General features: G+C 40.0%; 1 protein-coding gene across 6 annotated transcripts in view; it reads right to left on the minus strand.

Annotated features, from left to right (window-relative positions):
• inpp4b (inositol polyphosphate-4-phosphatase type II B) overlaps positions 1-16915 on the minus strand; it is a 187305-nt gene that overhangs the window by 43846 nt on the left and 126544 nt on the right. For all 6 annotated transcript variants that reach the window (XM_080879817.1, XM_080879816.1, XM_080879818.1 and 3 more), the window contains 2 exons: positions 5688-5792; positions 1922-2030 (listed from right to left, as the gene is read on the minus strand). In XM_080879817.1, coding sequence (XP_080735943.1) covers positions 1922-2030; positions 5688-5792 — 214 coding nt within the window. The remainder of the gene's footprint in view (positions 1-1921; positions 2031-5687; positions 5793-16915) is intronic.

Consider the following 16915-nt stretch of genomic DNA (forward strand, 5'->3'; position numbering starts at 1 on the left):
AGAATGAGAGGAGAAGAGGCAGCTGCAGCGTCATGACAGAATAAATCCAGCTTTGTGTCTTTTTCATTGTAGCTGAAGTACCGGACAAACTGTGTTCCTTTGCACCTCAATATGAAACCTGTAATATTTTCTCTGAATACGAGACGATTCTGTTTTTTACTGGACGGTTGGCAACTCTAATAATTAACCTTATGAACAAAATAAAGTTCAACATCATTAACATCATAGCACCCACCCAGCTGTATAGAAACTCTGTCATGCTAGCTAGTAGGCAGTATGGAAAAAGTCAGAATAACGAAAATAAACTCCACCTAAACTTGGTTTATATCTGACCCAGAGAGACTGCAGGTCATAACTTCTTACCTGAAGTTCAGTTCACACTTGGACCGGCGGCCACCTCGGGTCTCTCCTCCTTCTGTGTCCGTTTTCTCTCATCCACCTGCTGGCCTCTACCACTTGCTAATGTTACTGAATCTGTGGAAGCTCCGCGATAGCCACCACACGAAGTAACGAGTAACGACCCTATCTAAATCCCAGTAACGACTAACGCGTTCCTGGCATAATAACTAGTTACCGTGCTCGTTACCACAATAACAACGTAGTTACTGTAACGTGTTACTTAATAACGTGTTAGTCCCAACACTGCTGAACTAAAGCTGGGAGACACAAGGGATTGAAGAACAGACACTCAGACAAAGGACTAGGGGAGATAGCAACAATGAATACACAGGAGGGTGATCAGGGGAAGTGAAAACACCAGGGAACGCAGCTGAAACTTTTCAAGGAAATGAGACTGAGTAAAGCAAAAACTAAACACTAAGCACGCAGGATAAGAGATTACCAAAATAAAACAGGAAACAATGAGAAAAGGACTGAGAGATAAAAAGATAAACAACATGAAAATGAGAGTAACTGAACACAGAAGACTTGAGTTGAGCCCTGAGATGAGACTAAGGGAACAGGGAGGGGACAGTAAAGGGAACTAATTAACAATTTTTGAAAATCAAAAACAATCGTGAATTAACAAAACTCAAAGATTCAAACACAAACGTTGGATCACAGACCCAGCACCATGACAGGATTTGAAGATCTAGCAGTGATGGTCAGTGAAGAAAGCAAACAAGACACATTTAACCCATCCAGCCATGAAGCAGAGAGATGCTTCACAGCCAAATACCGAACTTAATAAAACATAAAAATATAAAAATCTCCCTGTTTGTCAATGAAAGGCACTAAAAATGTTTCTAGGTTGAACACTGATTTGAGAAAGAGCAGTATATTAGAAAGAGTTTATACTCCAAGCAAATATTTTTTTAAGAATTCATATTGTTTTAGAAGAAGGACTTGGTTCTATGAGAAAAATTAGAGGTCATCACAATGGCTGGATTATTGCAGACTAACTGCAGACCCATCTGACAACTGGTGTCCATGTGCACTCCAAACATCGTTGTGTAGTACCAGTTTTATCGCTGCTCATAAACTCAGCTGACAATTTCCCCCTTTCTTGAAACCTTAAAACTCGAGTGCGAGCTGCAGCTGGCAGCTGGGAAGTTGCAGAAAAAAAGCGGCTCTTCAATGTTCACGAACATATTTAGGAAGAAGAAAAATGCTTGCCAGGAAAAAGAACAGGTGCAGAGGAAGTTCTGACTCAACAAACCCTTTCCATCACGCCTGTTGCCTCGAGTCAAATAGAGCTGTCAGAGGCAGTAGAGTCCCAGTCTAATTTCAGCAATAGCTTGGCTGTAAGTAACTGTATGGGGCTCCGAAAATAAAGTCTGTGGGCCAGGGACAAATTTGTTTGCCAGTATTAATTATGACCAAGTTAGATTCTTTTGTCAATAAAAGCCAGTTCCTCCAACATGGGCCTGGATTAAATCACTCAGGTACCTATGCCTTCATGGTGTAAACATTTATTTTGTACCTCTTTTTCTCTGCTTCATATCTGCTCAGGAGTCGCTGGAGACCACCACCTTTAAAGCCCTGGAAGTGGGCAGCTGGGGCACCAACAGTGACGATGTCGTAAAACGCATCTGTAAAGAGAGAGAAAATTGAGTTCACAGCATTTTAGATACAGATTTTTTTTTTTTAAAGGCAGAACCTGCAAAACTGGAGTTACTGGAGGACCCCGAATTGAGAAAACTGAGAACATGAATGAATCCTGTCAAAGTAAATTACATATTAATATAATTTCAAGTAGGATTTTTCACGGAAATGATGGAAATGCTGCTAATAAGAGTAATTTCAAGACACACAGACATGAGGAATGACTAATGTCGGCTGTCTTCCGGCTTCAGCTCAAATTAAAATATGAAAAAAAAATGTAAATATGCCGACCTCCATATCTAATGGCCAATAAATGAAAAATTAGCAATTAAACAATAGATGGGAGAAACACCCTTCAAGCATGTTATGAGTGTTGAAGTTGAACAGTTTGTTAAACTATGTTGGCAACAAATGGCAACAAGTAATCACGTGAGTTTCAATAAAGCAAAATAATTTTTAAACAGCGCTGTCATATTACCTTAGTAAGGAATCATAAATAACGACACATAACCAACGTTAAGAGAATCTATTTATGTTCTGTGAAAGGAAAAAACAATATATCAGATTTTCGTCACCAAATATCGGTATTGAAATCATTTTTTCAAATCTCATATCTGTCAGCCTCTAATTATCTCTATGTATGCTTGGCTCTACTTCTTGCCATCTTTTCATCTTTATTTTGGTCTGGTCCCACGTTAACCTGGAAGGACAACCAATGTCACAGTATTTCTTTTCAATTTGCACACCGGGGTCATAAGTAAATAAACACTTCACAGACGGCTAGGCGGCACAGAGGTGCTTAGAACAGGGCTTGATTTGAATGAGTAATGGCTGAAACTGTCAATTAAAGCAGGAAAAACAGAAGGGGGTATGGTGGGGGGGGGGGGGGGGGGGGGGGGGTGAATATTTTGGTGTGGTTTAGTGCTTGGTCAGTTAATGAACGCCCATGAGAAAACAACAGTCCACAATAATATTCTAACCAAAAAAAAGAGGCTGAAAACACAAATTAATGACACAACAGTTGCAAGTCTTGCCACAGAGAAGTAAATGACAACACCACTGTAGACCAATAGTGGTTTGATGTCGAGGCTTTGCTACTACCCACTGTTTCTTCCATTAATTATTGAGGTGCCTGGCCATAACACTCCCTGACTGCCACATGTCTGGCCCCTGGAGTTTTCAGATATCCAAGTTCCCTTAATTGGTTCTCCCCCCACCAGAAGTATACTGAAAAGCAATGGCAGGTTTCAGAACATCAAGCACAATGACCAATTTGTGCTCGATTTGCTTGCTCTTTTTCACACACCGACCGTTTCTCAATAAATCAACAACGGAGCAAGCTGTTATACTGAGAGGACAGTGGCTTTCTGGAAAGAGTAAACTGGTTGTGGCAGTCAGGATGATTGGTTATAATCCATGCTTAACCCATTCAACAGTCCCTTTTAACAATGACAAAGCATTGACCTAAATGAGTGCTGAATAATGCTTTCAGTTCAGCTTTGCCGAGCTGTGCATTTAGGCTGGAAATATTCTATAGTTGTCATTTTAGAGGCAGAAGACAGCCACTCACAGTAAAACAAATGAATACTGTTTAGAGCTGGAAGTGTTGCTTTCCTCCCTATTTTCTTTTCTTGCTGAACGATCGGGAGACAAAATGAAAATTAATGGTTTTGCATTGTTGAGTAAATTACATAGCCAAACTTCATCACTTCAGAAAATCAAATGGAAAAATAGAGCTCTTCACTGTAGTTGAAACTGAAACTCAGTTGCATTAAGGACCAGTTTTCATTGTCTTCTGTGCCTCTCTGATTGCAATCATATTCTTTCCTTGTGGTTTTTCTTTTGCCTTTTCAAATCAAGTAAATTTGAAGGGAAAAAAATGAATTTTACATCCAATAAAGGTTGCTAGAATAAATTAAAACACGAGGATAGCCTAATACCCAGAAATGATGGCTATTTTTTAAAGACAATCTTCTCATCAGTGGCTCTCTGTCTTAATTTTGCACTTAACCATTCACATCAGATAACCACTGATGAACATGCATGAAAGCTGGCACATGTTGAGCTAATTAGAGACAATCAGCAAGTGAACTGGAAACCATGAGCCAGTCGTGTTGCTGTATCGATACATACTGTAGAAGCTCTATACTGTAAAATAGAGCTTCTTAAAAGTATCACGAAAGATGAAGGCTACGTTTTTATGGTTTCCTTGGCTTACTGCATCCATCTTGGATTAGTTGTAAAATCATACCAAAGTACTGAAAGCCACATTTCCATAACTTTTGTGCTTTAAAGCACTTTAAAAAGTCTGATTTGACTAGGGATTCGACTGGTGAAACATCTCTCAGCCAATGTGTTATTGTGTAAAACTCACAATACCATCCCTCATTTCTTGATGTGCAGGTGCATCTCTCAGGTCCTGTGTAAAATCTGGGTCTTTGGTGGTTTTCTTCCCAGTCATGTCCTGTCCTTTCTTAAGGACATGACTTTCAGATACTGTTAATCTGCTGTAGATAATCTTTTAAACGGTCACATCTTCTTTTGCCCTCCACTTTTCCACTTTCCTCAAACTTTTTAAGGACACACTGCACACCACGCTGAGCCATCCCAGGTTTTTGTGTAATAGTTATTTGAGAATCACTTTGTTGTCTCAAAAATGATACTTTAGATCTGTCAAACCACGTTATGTTTGCCATGAAATAAGTCTCAAGAAATTAAATAAATGATGTGTTTTTACAGCAGGCTGTTAGGAGTGCCAAGTTGTCTGTTCATCAGTTAGATGCCTCATTTTTTGATTCAATATGTCAGAGTTAGATGGCTTATCATACACAAATCTACAATTACAAGAAAGTCTGGCTTCTTGAAAGCAAAATATAAAGAAATGATGGATGGATTGAGACTTTTGCACCGCGGATCAACATTACTTACTTAACATTGTGACACCAGTGGAAGCTGTGTATACTCTGCATTACACTTAAGCTGCAGCATCTCTGTCTGGTGTGAATTGGGCCAACAGAAGGGAATTAATAGTGTCTCTAAAGTTTATATTAATATTTTTAGATAAAAAGTCGCAGAACTGTATAATGTCTCTGTTTGACTATTTTTATTTGTCCTATCAGAAGCCTTAAAGAAAGACTGATATGTATTTCAACGTTTGCCTGTCTTCAACTTTCCATCAATCATCTGTTGTTTAGTTGCACTGGAGCCCATTCACAGATCATCAGGAAGTAGTTAGTTGCCTTAATATGCTGAGACAGTTCCAGGGCAAAAACAGCCTCTGCCAGCAACAGAGCAGCAGTGGAAGAGACAGCCTAGTCCTTCACTCCACAAAAACGCAAAGGGCTTAATTAGTGTTTTGTCTGTTTTTTTTTAGGCCAAGTTAATTCTCACCTTTCAGCCTGGATGATGACCTAGAACCTCCCTGTCTGAGCCCCCTGAGTGTCTCAGACAGATGGAGAAGTCAAGCACAGTAGGTGACAATGTTTCCATACCGTGTTTGAAGTTACGTTGTGCACAGCTTGAGCTGAGAACCACTTAGAATGAAACTGTTCTCCCACACAAAACCTAATTGCTCTTGAAAGGACGTCTGAAGACAATACATGCAATGATGAATCTAAAACAAGTCCAAGTCAGAGGTGCAGTACCTGTTTTTTTGGGGCATGTCACCCTCATCCTCTGGGTGTGCAGGTTTATCGGAATAAACTCCAGAGACTTTTGAGCTTTGCAGCAGCTTGGCTTGAATGAGCAACCTGAAAACATAAACAACAGTATATGTCACAAAACCAGGTTGTGTTGGTCAAGATCTTGAAGAAGAAAGAAGAAAAAAAATCCTTGTACTGTAAAAGCGATTGTGTAGAAGTTATGCTGGGTATTTGTAGTAACCACAACCAAATTTTGATACATTTCCTACACAAATGATTGAAGACACCGAGTTCTTTGCTAAATTAACATGTATTTATTTCACGTTTACATACATTTAAATTGACCAGTGTGCAGTCTTTGTCAGTGTAATAATGATATATCCTGATGCAAATAATAAAAGATTGCATCAGGATATATCATTATTTCTACATTTCTCAGAAGACCAGAGGATTTCTGGCTATACAGTCCAAAAGGTCTCATGCTGGCCTATCTTGCCATGTTTCTAATGGCTCCATCACCCTAAAGTAAAAGCAGGATGGCTGACTCCATGCAACTATGAAAAACTGGTGACTGCGTTGAATCTGTTAGAAACGGATTACAAGTAGCTCTGGTGACCAACTGGTCACCTGCAGTTTAAGGTGCAACACCACCAACCTTATTCGATCACATGGTAACTACACAGATTGGCCAACGGGAGCCAATCTATCTCCAAACAGTGGCAGTCTGATTTGGACTGACAACAGTCACTCTAAGAAAAGTCAATTTGCAGTTGAAGGTTTGCAAATAATAATCACTGTCCAATACAGTGGTTTATTGTGGGAGTTACGTTCTAAAAATAACCTGCGATAGGTGAAATCGGCGAAGTAGCCAACTTTATTTTTTACAATTATTATAGATGTTTTAAGGCTGTAAAACCCCTCACTATACACTTTTATAAGACAGGCATGAACATTTTCACACTTTTCTCTCCTGTTTAAACACTCTCAAAGTTCAAACCTTTGTAGAAAAACAAGTTTAGTATTATAGAATGAAACCAAAAGCACCCACGGGTGCCTCTGACGGTGCAAAACGTTTCGTCGACATTGTAGTGTTTGTTGGGGAGAAAACTTACAAATATACAGTGCAGCACTTCAGAGTCACACTGCTGATTTGAAGCAACGGTGTTCTATTACTTTTAAACCATATATCTGAGTTTCAAAGTGGTTGATCATGTCTGCAGCCTTGTCATTTGTCAGCCTATTGTATTATAGAAAGCCCTTACTGTCTGCTACAGCTACACCACATTACATTACACGGCTTTTCACTTCATCAGTTCATGTGGCAAGGGACAAAGACACAGAGGCAGGAAGCATTAGATAATAAGTTAAATATATGATCAATTGTTCTCTTGATTGATTTACCAATGAAAAGAAAACCCCTGCGCAATTCAGTGACTTGAGATCTATTTAATGCACGACTGAGTGACAAAAGGGAATACAAAGCAAATTAAAATCGATTTAAATTAGAAGTTGTTGAAGTGGCTGCAGTGCAGATTCAGATATACCTCTACGGATGCGGGGACTTTTACAACTTAATTGCTACAATATGCCGTATAAACGGAAGACATTTGTTCGTTCTCCGTCAGAATTGGTCACTTAATGAATCTGACTTCAGAATACAGCCCCAAAAATAGAGCACAGTTTCACATTTCGCAGGACTTTAAGATAACTGAGAGGACAATTTTCCCAAACAAACAATAACCTTTAAATAAAATGTCAGAAAGTAATCATACAGTTTTAAAATACTGTAAGCTATGAAGAAATTATTGTAATTAATTCTTTCATGTTCACCATCATGGACTGGACTGTTAAACCAAAATACCCTACCTTTTAATGTGCATCAAGACTGTTTAACACACAGTTGGAACCCAGCAAAGTCAAAATCAGCTGACTTGCAACCTTGCAATAACCTCTAATTTATGGTGTAATGCTTTGAGCACAGTACTTTATGTCCTTTGCAAACACTACTCTGTTCAAAATGTCCAATTAAATGTTCCTGCCAAATGACATTCTTTGTTTTTGGCTCATATTTAAGCTCAAAATCATTTTCTGACACTTCAATTTGGCTGCTCATATCCAACAGGGGTCATTAGCCTTTTGAGCATTCAAATACACTCGAGCAAAAGAGGCACTGCAACCTTTGCAAGTAGAAGTAATTGAGTTATAAAATATATAAATATATCCCCTTCAAGCTCGGCTCCTCTACCAGAGGCATGGAGGTTAACGGTCCTGTGCAGTATCTTTGGTGTTCCTATGACTGCAAACTTCTGGACAGAGATCTTGGATGTTGTTTCTGGAATCTGCTAGTTGTTGGAGCTGCTCGCCAAGTTTGGGGGTCACCTCCCCGAGTGCTCTAATTACCACGGGGACCACTGTTGCCTTCACCCTCCACAGCTTCTCTACCTCCTCTTTGAGTCCTTGGTATTTCTCGAACTTCTCGTGTTCCTTCTCCCTCACGTTGCTGTCACGTGGTATAGCTTTCTATCACTACAGCCGCCTTCCTCTGCTTGTCCACCAGATGACTTCCAGATACAGACGGACCAACTTCCAGACAGACCAAGAAGTCCCACAGGATCTTAGCTCAGTCATCCTCAACCAATCTGGAGGGCATATCCCATTTTGACCTTGACACTTACAGACCCTGCACCTTGTTGTTACGTGCTGGATTATCTCAGGGCCATTTCCACACAGCCTGAACCGTCGGGTCTTGCCTGCTATGGTTCAGAGTGTTTAAATGAGAAGCTGCATCTATTCATTCTGTTTTATAAAAGCAATTGCAGCATTAGGCCGATCAGGTGTTTTTATTCAGCAGTGTTATATTTAATATCGCAAAGGCTTGTCTTGTGATGACTTTTCCAGAATTTGTGTGTCGATGTGTCGATGAATGCCAAGCTTCTTGAGACACATTAATAGTCTGTCTGCACACAAAGGCTGTGGGCAGACAAACCTACTTTTGCTGATGTGGGAAACACATCATCACATTCCTTTAAGCCAGAGGAAGTGACTTTTTTCCCCAGGAAAAACCCACCAGGAAAGAATAAAAACTTTCCTGTGCAGCAGTTTGTATCAGCATTACAGGATAAACAAACATTCCTTATTTAGGAGGGGATTCATAAAATATTCTGGTTAGTCGAAGACATTCCTGTCATATTAACAACACCAAAAATGTCCAGAGTGTGAAATTCTGGCATAATTTCTAAATGTTTTAGAATGATTTTATTGTAACAAATTGCTCGTGTCAGTAATTCGTTTACTTAACATGTTTAATTTGTGTGTGAGTGGCAGTATAGCGTGTTAACTGCAGAATAATGACTAAAACCATACTTTGCAACTCTTCTATCTGACAAGCAACATAACTCACCTTTAGGAAAACTTAACTAAGCTGTACTGAATCTTCTCCTCCTGTAATCACTCTTGAGGCAACAGACCAATAGCCAACAATCAGAGCCTCAGCACTATTTACGATCTATGTTGACACAGAAGATAGATGAGAAAACCTGTAACCCGCCACAAATTTTTAACATCATTTGGCAGGAAGGCCAGAGATGAAAACAAACTCACTGCAACTCAATTACAGCATATAATGGTGCAACTGCTGACCCACTCAAGCTGAAATGTGTTGCCTCAAAAATGGATAACACTAATGACTCAGCTGGAGACGTTGGAGATGTGGCTGGTATTTTTATGAGCGCTGAAATCAATCATGTCTTCTTACTAAGGTGGCAGATTTGCTGCCCTTTATCAAAGTGAAAAAATAGACAGATGCCGTTTCTAGCTAAATATACATTCTGCTTAAAAATACAGTGCAAACCAAAGCATGAGCAGTTTTCAATGCTGCAATCAGTCAGTACTACGTACTAGTAAATCATTCGACATTGATACATACAGGTCATTTCCTAAAAAAAGGGAAATGTACTATTAACATTCTATTACATGTATGTGATTATTACAGATGTAATTCATATTTCACAGTAGTAATTGCAAATTACTTTGTGTAATCAAGATGAGAGACCACGGCTATAAAAGCGAAGGTGGATTTGGGAAGCCTGTCGCAGCCATGTCCTGTCCGTATACGCGAGCCACCCATTGCGGAAGGTGCAAGATTGATAAGGAGAGTTTTCAGAATTCAGCGTATATTGCGGGATAGACAGGATCCTTTAGCTCAGCGCGACAGTGTGCTCATAGAGAGATATCGATTTTCCCGTGAGGGTATTATTTACTTAACCAACTTGTTGACGAGGGGGTGCAGGACCACCACCTGTCTTTTTTTTGCTCTGCCCTTTTCTTGGTTGCTGTTATGAACAAACAAACAGATTATTTCAGGGTCTCTTTCCTAGAGACGAAAAGCAATATAAGTGATAAATATTACCATTCTGTAGCATATTCTTATATTCCACTTTTACTTGTTCCCATGTTCTAGTGGGTCCTGTTGTGGCTCTAATGTGTAAGGGGATATAATATAACATAATATAATGTAATATAATATTGGATAATATAGTGTAATACAATAAATTTACCCTACCGCCTACTGGTGTTGGCCAGAGGGGCCGATGGCGCGATATGGCAGCCTGGCTTCTGTCAGTCTGCCCCAGGGCAGCTGTGGCTACAACTGTAGCTGCCTCCACCAGTGTGTGAATGTGAGAGTGACTGAATAGTGGCATTGTAAAGCGCTTTGGGTGCCTTGAAAAGCGCTATATCAATCCACTCCATTATTATTGTTATTATTAAATTACTTACGAGTTTAATTTGTCAGCAACTTCCTGCCAGCCCTCTCTCCTTGCTTTTGCAGCCTTTGCAGTGTTCCCTTGCGTTCTGATTAAACTCTGAAACTCCTGAAATCCCTCAATCAAGAGTTCTTGCTCTGCTGCCGAAAAATACCGAGCGCGCTCCTTCGACATTTTCGCCGACCAATCAGAGGGTTGCCGATCAATGTTTCTACTATCGATGCGTAGCCCCTTTTACGACACCCAGTGATCTCACATTACTTCATCCAGCTGTACTAATCGTCAACAGCAGGTGTGTTCGGAGAACCGGATTAGCGAGCTCACGGTTAGCGCGATGATTTGGTCTTGGATGTGTCATTTGATCTTGGATGTAGTAAGCGACGTACGAAGAACGGGCCCCTGGGGGCGATCGTGGCTCAAGAGTTGGGAGTTCGCCTCTACAATGTAGCTTGCCATCACCAGTGTGTGAATGTGTGTGTGAATGGGTGGATGACTGAATGTGCCTTGGGGTCCTTGGGGACTAGTAAAGCGCTATACAAATACAGGCCATTTACGTCTTGATGCATTCTCAATCATCCAGGGAAGTAAATCTCCAAAAAGTTGATTCTGTTCATCTGGACGTAGCGTTTTGTGGGAGAAACGTTTCGTCACTCATCCAAGTGACTTCTTCAGTCTCAGCTGACTGCAGGTTTCCCCAATCTTATAAACAGTACATTTGCATAATGACTGAAACCAGCCCACTGAAGGAACAATGGGCTGGGAGGTCAGTTCCTTAATCTTAATTACGCAAATTCTCATGACCATTGATCAACAACCACTGACCAAAACCCACTGATCAAAACCCACTGATCAAAGACCACTGATCAATGGCCATGAGTACCATTCACAGACAGTTGGGGAATGACCTGACCTGCAGTCAGCTGAGACTGAAGAAGTCACTTGGATGAGTGACGAAACGTTTCTCCCACAAAACGCTACGTCCAGATGAACAGAATCAACTTTTTGGAGACAGGCCATTTACCAATTACTGGCCAAGATCCACAGCTACCATCTCTTTTTATATACTCAAATTTTTCGAGCTTTTAAATAGTTTTCTGTATTTATGTTTTTTGTTCCTCCAGAAGATGAGTGAACATTATCCTATATGTCTGCCTGACAACTAAATGAACATTTTAAAAAAGAGCCAACAACCAGTATGTATGAAGTCTTACAGATCAGTGTACTTCTGTCCATATGACAGACGACAGATCATGTTCGTGATCCTGTGGTGCTGAGAGGACAGCAGGTTTTTTTTCTTTCTTGAATCCATGCAGAGAGACACCATGTTGTAGAGACACGGGAGAATTGAACACATGCTGTGTGAGCAGTGGTATTGGTCTGACAGGACCAATGTTCCCTCTAATTTTTCATGTGTCTGAGCGAACACACCAACTCCCTGAGCGGTCCCTTGGACCACTGTGAGCAACAGCAGACGTGTGCACTGTGGTCACGCCAGCATCGAATCCACCCAAGTTACATGGTTTATTAAAATAATCAAATTACAGCATTTACATTTATGTTAGACTACTTTTAATTAACTGCTTTAGCCCACTTACAATGAAAAAAACAAAACAAAAACCTGTGTAGTATGTTAACACTATTGGAAGTAAAAATAAGTTGAACTCCAATTTTAACTTCTTCTTTTTTTTTTTTAATGACCAACGTTGGGCAATTCATTATATAGTTACTTCTTCAAAAAAGTAACTGAGTTATGCAAACAACAACATTTTCTGCAGCTGTTTACCTAAAAATGCAGCCATTTCAAACTATTTACAGAACAATCAGCTGTTCTGCATCAATTTTGATGCCACACAAATTATTTGTGCCACTCCAAAAAATAATTTCTGTCCACTATGAGATAAAGGAGAACAACAGCCTGGTACCCGCAGGCCTGACAACAGGAGATGTATCACTGCTGTAACACCTGTAACATTCAGCAGTCACCTCATTGTTCTGAACGCACAACAAAACTATTGACTACACAACAGACTAACTACACAAGATTTGCGCTAAACGTCGCAAATCTCTCACATCTCAAAACCGCTGTCACTCCTAAAGGGTGGGGGTGTGTTTTGGTTTCATCTTTGCTCACAGGTGGAGAGTGCTTTCGAGCGTTTTCCTGATAAAATGCTGATTTTATCGTTTCTTCCTGAAGTAAATATAAACAACGATAGTATTCAGGAAGAAAACCAAACATTGCAGATATATTTTTATCATAACTCTGGATTTACTTGGCCAATCAACACAATTTAAAAACTGGTATAAAGTCCACACTTTTTTCGTCAATTGTTCCGTCTGTCCTGCTCACATCTCCAATGGTTGTACACGTTGTCATTACCGTGGCTTCACTCCACATCAGCCACGCTGTTTTGCTAGCTAAAACACCGGTGTCGGCACATAAGGACGCTGTCATAGCCTGTCAACGACGTTGATTAGCTGCGTATATACGAATGTGAATCACATCAGCGGCTGGACTATGGGATAAGGTGGCATCGTCTAATCCCATACGGGAGCAGCCAGTCACTCACTGACTAACACTGCAAAATAGAATTGTTAAAGTATTAATTTTAATTTCAATTCAGGTTAGATTTTTTTTTCTGTGCGCAGAGACCGTGCCAGCAGTGCGCAATTGCGCACGTGCGCAGCTTAGAGGGAACATTGGACAGGACTATGATTTAAACAAGTGTGTCATGTCTGACGTCACTTTCTTTTCTTTTAACCAATTTGTGGTTTATCTAACATTCGGTCCTCATTTTTAACCTGCAAAACAGAAAATGTATGTGAACATCTTTACCTGGAGGGAGCAGACTGTAAAGATGGCTGTCCTAATACAGATATTATGGAAAAAATATCATGTCCACCTGCCCTGCTATCTCCACAATGAGTAGGCTTTACTGTCAGCCACACAGATATATGACACTGCCTTAAACACTCAGCTCTGGGCCTTAAGCTGTAGTTATCCCATAAGCGAAGGCTCAGAGGCCTAACGTTTCACCAAAGGGATGGCTGACATTTTAGAGAGGAGATTGCAGACAGTAGCGAAGGTTTAACACTAACAGGACTATGACTGCACCTTTAACTCACCAGCTGGTAAACAGTGCAAGCAGGGATGAGTCATTTATTAATGGAATGCAGTTAATGATTTGTTCACTGAGGTCAGTGGTTTTAAAAATTGGAAGAATGTTGGACCTGAACATGGAAACTCATCCACCTCCCAGAGAACTACTTCTCTTCTTTATTGTAACCATGTGCAATTTCAAAACCTTTGGATTTTGTTTTCTATAGCACCAATTTGAAAAATGTTGGGACGCTGTGTAAAAAGTAAACAAGAACAGAATGCTATGATCTGCAAATCTCATAAATCCACATTTTAATTCGAACACAAAAAACATGTCAAATGTTTAACATGAGAACTTGAGTATTTCAAGAAAAACAGAAAAAATGTTTTAAACAAGTTGGAACTGGGTCAACAAAAGTAAGTAGTACTAAAAAGAAACATTCAGAGTAACACATAATTAGGTTAACTGGGGCATTCATTGAGTATGAAATCAGCATCTTTGAAGTAAAGATGGACCGAGGTTCACCAACCTTGAAAAATCTGCATCTACAAATTGTGGAAAAACTTCATGAAAAAATCAGAGAAAATGGAGAAATCTCTGTGTGCAAGGGGACAAGGCCCAAAGTCAATATTGGATACTGGTGATCTTCAGGTCCTCGGGCAGCACTTCATTAAAAACAGGCTGGATTCTCTCATAGAAATCACTGCACTGCGTCATCCATAAATGCAGGTTAAAGCACTATCACGCAAAGAAGAAGTCATGCATGGCACGTCCTCCAGACTAACGAGGAGAGGGACCATCCAGCTTGTGATCAGCACTCAGGTCAAAGGCCTGCATTTCTAATGATATGGGGGTGTGTTAGCGTCTGTGGAAGTGACAGATTGTACATCTACAAAGGCATCATCAATGCTGAAAGGTATATACAGGTATTAGAGCGACATGCTCCCATCCTGACAACGTCTTTTTCAGGGAAGGTCTTGGATATTTCAGGAAGACAATGCTAGAGCGCTTACTGCATCTACTACTCTCTCAAAAGTCCAGCAGCTGGTCTCATCAGTTCCCAGATGTTTACAGACTATTGTTAAAAGAAAAGGCTACACAGTGGTAAACATGACCCCATCCCAACATTTCTCAGATATACTGTTGCCATCAAGACCTTATTTTATCAGTTTAAACATTTGATTTGATTTCTATGTTCTACTGTAAATAACATATAGACTTTAATTTATTTATCCCGTCTAAATGTAGTACTTAGACATGAACATTTCCAAAAGAAGAGCACAGTGACAAATTAAATGAAAGTTCCTAATTTGTGTGCAGACACAAGTAATAGGACAGCCGTGCCCACTGACTTTTGTTAATGAACTCCTCTTATGACGAATGCCACTCAGTTGCCATATTTGTCACCCTTTGTTTGTTCTGGTAATTATGTTTTCATTTCTTGTCCCTCCTGCCACATTTGTGCACCCACTCAACCTCCTCCACAGTCTGTCTCTTTTCGTCTCTCCCTCCCAACCTTTTTTAATCATATTAGTTATCAATAATTAATCTGCAGCAGCTTGCCCACCCAGCTTGTTTAGCAACGTCTGTCATCCTGTTAAGTTAATGCAGGACTGAATTAGAGTAGCAAGATAGGGTTGGGGGATCCTCCATGTATAGGGTTGCCAACTCCCTGAAAAATAAATAAGGGACACCTCGTGGCCAGGACCGGGCGACCCAGTTGTCTTCACCCTTCCCAGTGTGGTGAATTTTCTAGCTCTTTTTTTGTGTGTGAAATTATTTTTTTAACCATTTGACTTGAAGTTGATTTAAGTAGATGCATATTCTATTCTTTGTGATATCAACACATGTGAAACAAATGATCATTTAGCTATTTATTTTTAGCTCAAAATGACAACATTAACACAATAAAACAGGTCTCTTTCTTAAACAGAAGCCTGTCATGCTTAACTTTTGAGAATATAAGTAAATCTTTCTTTAAAAGAACTCTGTCCTGCTTAACTTAAAATAATAGAAAACAATAGAAAGAAAAATATTCTTGTAACAGTGCCAAGCTGGTCAAGAAGGCTCACCAGCGCCTCTTCTTCTTGAGGACTCTGAGGAAGAACCACCTGTCCTCAGACATCCTGGTGAACTTCTATCGCTGCACCATCGAGAGCATCCTGACCAACTGTATAACAGTCTGGTACGGGAACTGCTCTGCCTCGGACCGGAAGGCGTTGCAGAGGGTCGTGAAAACTGCCCAGCGCATCGCCGGAGCACCACTTCCTGCCATAAAAGACATCTACAGGAAGCGGTGTCTGAAAAGGGCTGGGAAAATCATCAAAGACCCCAGTCACCCATCACATGGACTCTTCACCCTCCTGCCCTCTGGGAGGCGCCACAGGAGCCTCCGGACTAAGACCACCAGGTACCGGAACAGCTTCTTCCCCACAGCTGTCAGACTCCTGAACTCTGCCTCCTGACATCTGACCCACGTTAAACTCATGGACTGAACATACACACACCCACAATGGACAACTGTACCCTCAAACACACAATAATAACATGGACTGAACCACCACTCACAACCACTAGCACTTTATATAGCCTCTGTAGAAACTATCTACACCCTCACTTATCTTAACTGCACTACTGTATAGCTCTGTGTAAATAATCATTCTGTACATTCGATAATCTTTAATCCTACAACTGTTTACAACTTGCATAGTTCCCATTTCTGTATAGCTGTATATCTCGGATTCTGTAAAGTTATTTATTTCATATTCTGTATAGTTTTTCATATTTATATCCTGTTCATATCCTGTACATACTTATAGTTATAGAATATTCACAACATACTTCATACCGTGTACATTATAACATACCATAATAGACCCATTTCTGTAATATACTCACATATCTATATTATTGCTAATATATATTGTAATATATCTATATCACTAAAGCACTTCTGGATGGATGCAAACTGCATTTCGTTGCCCTGTACCTGTGCATGTGCAATGACAATAAAGTTGAATTCTATTCTATTCTATTTAGTGCATTTAGTACAATTGGCTTCAGTTGAGGTATTATTTCAGCTTTTCTAATGCTAATCAGCTGCTCCTGTTTGTAAACCCACTTGTTCCCATGATTACGCATCATAACTCATCATCATTATTCACCTATGTATTACTTTTATGTATTAGTCATCAATTTGTTGTAATCATCTATCCTTGCAGTTGTTTATTACACAAAATAAATTATATTATCACACTTCTGGCCACATAGCGCTGATATTCACTGCACATGCCCATATTAACTTTTTCCAGCCAGGTGTTTTCCTTTTCCCATTCTTCCCTTTCTCTGAGGGAAACAAACATTGCTGCTC

The sequence above is a fragment of the Rhamphochromis sp. 'chilingali' genome (genome assembly GCF_963969265.1).
Source record: "Rhamphochromis sp. 'chilingali' genome assembly, chromosome: 4".
In the NCBI taxonomy this organism is placed as follows: Eukaryota; Metazoa; Chordata; class Actinopteri; order Cichliformes; family Cichlidae; genus Rhamphochromis; species Rhamphochromis sp. 'chilingali'.